General features: G+C 33.5%; 1 protein-coding gene across 1 annotated transcript; it reads left to right on the top strand.

Annotated features, from left to right (window-relative positions):
* Positions 1-255: 255 nt before the first annotated feature.
* On the top strand, positions 256-4,273 carry LOC110673000 (prefoldin subunit 3). Its single transcript, XM_021835958.2, has 6 exons — positions 256-561; positions 683-740; positions 1,480-1,551; positions 3,433-3,552; positions 3,638-3,739; positions 3,944-4,273. The coding sequence occupies exons 1-6, from the start codon at positions 431-433 to the stop codon at positions 4,022-4,024; spliced, it is 564 nt and encodes a 187-aa protein (XP_021691650.1). The 5' UTR covers positions 256-430; the 3' UTR covers positions 4,025-4,273.
* The last annotated feature ends 3,049 nt before the right edge of the window (positions 4,274-7,322 follow it).

Genomic DNA, 7,322 nt, shown 5'->3' with positions numbered 1-7,322 from the left:
TAATGGGATCCAAAGGAAGATTAAAACCTTCAAAAATTTTGTCACAAATGAAACGCCCATGTAGTTGACTGTAACCACTGATCCAAACAAGCTCGTCACCATTTGAATGATCCAAAACTGTCCATGCTATGGGATTTGGACACTACGGCCGGCTTGGGCATGTGTTATTGGGCTCATGTTTTTGATCTGATTCTTTTTGCAGGCCATGTTATTGGCCCACTGGTCAGAAGAAAACACGACGTCGTTGGTGCTTGACCCACGAGTCTATCAGAGAACACTTCGCCCTGCTCCCTTGTTCGTACATAAGCTCCAGTCGAAGTCTCCTGATCTTCTCCTTCTTTCTGAGTTCCTAAACACTGCAGTGAGAAAGTAGAAGCTTAAGCTCTAAAAGACATCTCTTCGGTTTCGCGTGCTTTTTATTTGGAAGAGAATGGCTTCTTCTTCATCTTCAACAACAGAGAGAAGAGGAATACCGGGGGCTCAATTTGTACAAGATGTCGAAACCTATCTCACCCAATCTGGTCTCGATGTCAACTCTGCTCTTTCCTTCCTCCAAGAAAGGTACTCCTTTTTCCTTTGTTATGCTTCCTATTTCACCAATTTCACACAATTCTCATAGCTTACGATCTTACAAGACTTTTCCCCCCCTTTTTTAATCCAATCTATTTCTGGGTTTCTGCAGGCTTCAGCAATATAAGTTAGTCGAGATGAAACTTCTTGCCCAGCAGAGGGATCTTCAGGTACTCACTTCTTTATTACTTGTATAATTTACTTTCCATTGTTTTGACATTACCTGTTCAGTTTTTTTGTCATCAAAACAACCTAAAGTCATTGATTCAGATGGCATTTGAGTGTAAGGAACTGAAGTGGAATGGGAATTTTCAGTTTCTTTACTGGTTCTTAATGAAAGAAATAGCTAATAATCCGTAGATTTTAATAAAAGGTGTCAGACACTAGAAAACATGCTTTTTCAAGTGCGTTTTGGATTTTCTCTTTTTATCTAATGAATTTTAATGAGAAATGGCGTTTGTTCTCGGTGAAACTAAGCTAGATCACGCAGCACGACTGCCTTATAATATTTTAAAATTTTCCTTGTAAAGTTTGAGCCTTTTCTCCAAAGAAAGCACTTTTTCTTTTATGGTATCTTGTTTGAATGAGACCAACAAATAGGGGCCCTGTTTTGAACGTAGATGGGAAATCCGTTATCCTCATTTCTGGGATTAGGCAAATGTTGGATATAATTAATTAATTCTATTTTTTGCATCATCACAATGTTTGTTGTTTAAAATATTTTAGTTTCTGAACAATGCATGTAATTTCTATACTATAATTGGGATGAATTCGATGCATTATCTGGTGAGCTGCACTTGACCAGAAACTGAGTCACTGTGCTCTAGTAAATGTTTGTTTTCGTATTGTTTTACTTCCTCTGATTCGTAATGATTTTGAATAACATTATTTTCCTATTATTGGTGTCAGGCAAAGATCCCTGATATTGAGAAATGTTTAGATGTGGTTGGAACTTTACAGGCCAAGAAGGGTACTGGTGAGGTTCGTTATTTTATAAGGCATTTGTGTATTGTGTATCTTGATTTAGGAATGTAACACTTGCTTGGTTTACGAACTTGCTGTGCTCATATTGTCATATTAACTGATTATTATTATATGCTGATGCATGCCCATCAAGGCAAAACACTATTCTTATTTAGGTGGCGCATTATTTAGTAGGGTTATGGGAAAATTGATGCTATAGATTAGAGTTTCTGATCTTAAAGAATTCTGCCATGGGTGTAGCTCATATAGGAATATTCTGTAAAATGTAAGGGTTTGTTTGGCATTTTGCATGCCTCATGCAAATTTATAATTTTGGGGGAACCAAAATTAATAGAAGAAATGCCACAGCCTTCCTTTAGGATAATTCTTCTGGAGTTTCCTTCATTGGCCAGAAATAAGCAAGCGACATCTACATTGAGGCTTGCTTATGGAGAATGCCTTACTTTTTTATTGTCTCATTTTTTCAGAATGTATACAAAACCTATCACGTCTGTACACAATCTCAATCTGGAATAATGTGCATCCTCCTTTTAAAGTTGAAGTCAAGATTATGTAAATCTGTATTTCTACTGCTACTGCAGACAAGGATAAAGGATATTCTGGAAGTATTTCTGTATAATTATAGATGTTAATTATTCAAGTTTTTATGTAAGACTATTCTTTAGGAATTTTATTTAGTTGCTTATTTGAACTTCTCTATTACTTAGACTATTTAAGATTTTCTTATTTAAAAGCCCTCAAAAATATATGAAGCCTTCATGCAATACCTATGTGGTCTAGCTATTTTCTTAGGATTTGAATTTGTTTAATGCACTGAGATATTGGCAATTTAAAAAGTGTTATTTTATTTTGCTCCAAAATAATTCTCCTCTCTCTTATCTCTCTTTTGCTCTCTCACACGTGCGCATACACATGAGATGCTTTTCACTTAAGCACTGATGCAGTAAATCCCATCAAAATGTTTCAGCTGCTAAGTGTTACGCCAGCTATTTTCTGCATGTTGAATTGTGCCGCATACAAAACAGTCTTTAGCTGGTTGAGTTGTGTGCTTGTGTTGTCATACTTTTTCAGTAAATAGTTCCCTATTTGAGCAACTCATGTGCATTAATTGTTTGGACTATTAGCGATCACAACTTGGCCTTTAAAAATCTTCTTATGGTCTTATTTCTAGCTTAATTTGATGTGAAAACTGGATATGGATCTGATAATCTGAAGACTAACCTTATGAACACCCTGTATTTTTTCTCATAGGTACAATTATTACTGGATTAATACTTGGCTGTCCTCAAATTGTATAGCTTCTCCCTATCACTACAGTTTCTTTTAAGTTAGAAAGGATCAAGTTACTCCATTGATGTTCTTGCTTTTAGGTGCTTCACTTCCTATTGGTTGCATCAAATTGGCTGTCTTAGCTAATCACTTCCCCTTGTTCCATGAGAAAACCAACGCTTTGCAGATTCTGCTGACCTAAGCATTAATTCTCCATGTTTGCCATATAATTTGAGAAGGAATAGAACTTAGTGCCATGCATTTGTCAACAAATCTGCTGACAAAAATGTCTTTTGGTGGTATGCCCAGATTATCCTTAAATTTGTACATAAACGTATATTGAAAAGCTCAGAAGTCAAAAATGTAATCAGTTGTGGTTGGCTTAACTATATGTTGCTGGCTGACAAAGAAATTACCATAGAATTTGCTGATGGTCAGTCCTTTGCACCATCAATTTTATGACCGGAGACTTGAGTTAATTTAGGGATTCATGTTGGTTGTTGAGTAGCTGTGCTTTCAATAGCAACTCCTGGGATAGTGATTTTATTATCTGAAAGATGTTAAAGCTAATGCTATTATCGTTCCATTTGCTCTGTTTGTTTGATACAGGCACTTATTACTGATTTTGAAGTCTCTGAAGGCATATATTCACGGGCTCACATTGAGGATGCTGATTCAGTGTGTTTGTGGCTGGGAGCAAATGTCATGTTGGAATATTCATGTGAAGAGGTTTGTGCCTTTTCTTTTAAATGTTGTTAGCAAACCTCTAGTTTTGCCTGAATGATGTAATCATCTGTAACTTTTTATGGTGCAGGCCACTGCCCTTTTGCAAAAGAATTTAGATAATGCTAAAGCTAGTTTAGAAGTTCTTGTAGCTGATTTACAATTCTTGAGGGATCAAGTCACAATAACACAGGTATTGTTAATGTTACTATAGATAGTCTAAGCTTGAATATGAGTCTATAAATGTGGTGCAGATCTTACCCTGATTGGCATAATAATTAATAACATTGTGAAAGTTAAACATGCATGAAGCTCTAAAACAATAAAAATTTAGGTTAGATTCATGTACCTTATTCATCCAGAACAAATTATCAGTGGTTTTCTTACTATTTGTTAGGTAACTATTGCTCGAGTTTACAATTGGGATGTTCACCAGCGTAGGATGCGACAAGCTTCCAGTACTTCTACAGATTCATGAAACAAAGGTCAAATGCAGCCCAGATTCAGAGGTGACTATATATTCTTGTTGAGAATGTGGTTCTCATTTCATATTGTTTAATTTAGGTGAATGGATTGTCTTTGTATTCTAAGTGATACAAATTTTGGTTCATGGGTTTCCTGCACTTCTTGTTTAAAATTCTGGATGAAGCTTATTATATTTTTCGGACCTATTTTTGTATGTAATAGGACTTCTCGGCTTAAGCAGCAATGTCTTTGTTTGCCCCAACTTTTAGGTCCATTGGCATGTTTTGGTGTGTGTATGCTATTCATGTTCAATAAGATGTTCAATTAAGTTTCAAGTTAAATTTGATCTGTCAACCAACTGGCAGTAAAAGCTTTGGTATCAAACTAAAAATTTGGGTCACTTGTGAAATGATCGTATCCAATGAAGGTTCATGTGTGAAATAGGTATTAGAAAAAGTTACCGAAATGAAGCGACAAGGAGTCCGTTGGGTCTCTATGCTTTATGTAAGCATCTTAACCTTCCTTGAAAGGGTTGTAGACCTAGATGTTTTCTATTATACAATTGCAAGTTTTTAGTCAAAAATGACGTGAAGTTAACTTAGAGTTTGATCTAGTCAAAAAAATTAAAATGATTATATATGTATATATATACACATGATAAGCATTTTTATTTTTTAAATTGCTTCACATGAAAGTGAATCATGTAATGTGGACTAGCAGGGTGGCAGCCTTGCTGCTCACAACGACTAGAGTTTCACACATGAACCTGAAAATCTCTACCAATTCTAGATCAGATATCTGGCAAACTTTAAAGCTCACCACGTGTGTCTGTCTAGGAGATACAAGGAGGCCATTGTGTTCATATTTTCACACTGCAACGTTTGTGACATTGGGTGCTGCAATCACATGGGACACTAGCCATTAAGTTATAAAAAGGTGCTTCCATCTCCTAAGATGTTCCTGCGTTTATTTTGATTCATTTGATTTGATTGTGACTTAAATTCAAGACCTCACAGTTTTGGGCATTGAGCTAAAGCTGTTTGGGTATTGCTATGCTATGCAATCGCTGTGGGATGTGAGCCTTCAGTCTTCATGCTTCCTATTTATTTGTCTGCTCATTCATATGTCGGTAAATCCTTGTCCAAATGTCGGTTTTAATGTGCAACTGCCGGGATTTCATTTTGGGTGGCTCCAAACTATTTCTTAATCTTCTCTTCTATCTCACACATAAGCGCGTCCTTTCCATTACCTTCCAAAAACTCGGTAGCAACCCATTCACCCAGGGACCCAAAAAAGCTTCTTTCTTCTAAGGTTCAACATTGAAGCAGACCCAAGAAAAGTGAGAAGAAGAAGAAGAACAAAGACCTAGAAATGGCAGTCAAGATGATATTTTTATTGAAGAAGCAACAAGAGGGGTCTAATTTCACACCCCGTTGACTATTTTGAAAGGAAAGGGTCCCATAAAAATTAAAATTAGCAAATGGTTCTAACCTTCCACTTGCATATAGTTTTGACAACCTTCAAAAGTCAGCAATTCCATTCGTCTCGATGTCTTCCCTTCTTCTGCTGACTTTCTGTTTCTTCGGAAGTTTATTTATATCCCAGATTTCTAGTAATAAATATGTGGGTCAATTTTAAAATTGGGTTTAATCCTCTTCACTCGTCTGATATCCAGATTTCACTACCAGAAAATCTGGATTATTGTCGCGGCTTAATTGTATCTTCCAAGTGGGGAAATTCAATTTACAACAAATTGTAGACAAGTGGGATTTCATGTTATGAGAGAATTGATATTTGTAGAATTAGCTTTCAATTTTAGGTCAATTTGACCCAAAATGATATTATTTAACTTGTACTAATATGATATTATTTCGACTAAAAAGACAAAAATATAGACAAATAAAAGACTTGTAGCTTTTCTTAAGATGTAAGTCTTATTTCTAGAACGAAGAATCATCAATATACTTTGCCAAAAAAATTGGAAAAAAAAATAAATATAGAAAACTGTTCAATAATTTTTAATTACTCAAATAATATCTACTTAGATAAATAAAATAAAATTATATTTATATTCCAAATTAAAAAAAAATACTATACATCAAATTCAATTTTTTTTTTATTTCAAATTCTCATCCAACTTAACTTATCATTAAAGACATTTATGTGCATATTTAAATCAGATTTAATTCTTTTTGTTTACATTATATTACATGTAATATTTAACTATAAACTATATTATCATATAAAATTAATAATACTAACAATATGCGAAAGTATCATTGAGCGAAATAGCTTGATGATTAATCAATATGGTCTTGCCCTATCTTAATTTTAACTCTACATACCAATATTAATAATTAAATATTATCTTTACTTAAAAATATGAATGAATCAATGTTGGATTGTTCATGTTGGATCATTTATTTGTATCTGGATGTGGATTAGCAATAATCAATTGATAGACTTATTGACAGATTAAATAATGATATCAAATAATAAGTTTAGTAATTAACAATATCTAAATAGATTGGGTCATATAATTGTGCAAGCCTTCAATGGGTCAGGCTGTCCATAAGTCCACTAAGAAAGAGGTCACAATTCTCAGTTTTATATATATATATAATTCAAATAGAATTTGAATGCTGCGGATATTGAAAGTTGTGAACCTATCCTTTCGCTTATGTTCTTGATTGTTCATAGAAAATCATGGATTTAAGCTACTTCTAGGTACACATATTTTCTAATCATGTAATCTATAATGATTTAATTTATATTTATAACAATTGGTATCAGAGCCATATTAGGGATTATTGTTTTTCGTTAATTTCATTGTTGTATGTTTAAATATTAGTCTAATTTGGTTACATGGTTTGATAAACAGTTTTTCTTTTATGTTAAATACTTGGTTTCAAACAATACATAATATATTTGTTCAGTAATTATGATTGAATACGATTGAATTTCGTAGCCCATATGAAACCTGCATGCTGTCACATGTAATTAATTTAACAAAAATCAATAGCATAAAATATTTATAATTCTGTTTAGTTATGTGTTTATTAATTATGGTAATATTATGTGTTTATTAATAGTTGTTAGTTTTGTTAAACTAATTATATTCAGGCATATTGAGAACATATTTATGAGTAGTAACATTATTACTATGCTTATAATATAGTGTCCATAGAAATTCTGATCATGGTAAACACTTTTATGATTATGAGCTCACCTATCGTGGGACTGGTCATAAAATTATTTTGTTAATTTGTTTAAAAATTTATTCCATAGATTTCAAGAGTTATTTGGGTTAT

The sequence above is a fragment of the Hevea brasiliensis genome, chromosome 4, assembly GCF_030052815.1.
Source record: "Hevea brasiliensis isolate MT/VB/25A 57/8 chromosome 4, ASM3005281v1, whole genome shotgun sequence".
Classification (NCBI taxonomy): Eukaryota; Viridiplantae; Streptophyta; class Magnoliopsida; order Malpighiales; family Euphorbiaceae; genus Hevea; species Hevea brasiliensis.
The sequence above is the reverse complement of the archived record's forward strand: the minus strand, read 5'-3'. Positions and strand labels throughout refer to the sequence as shown.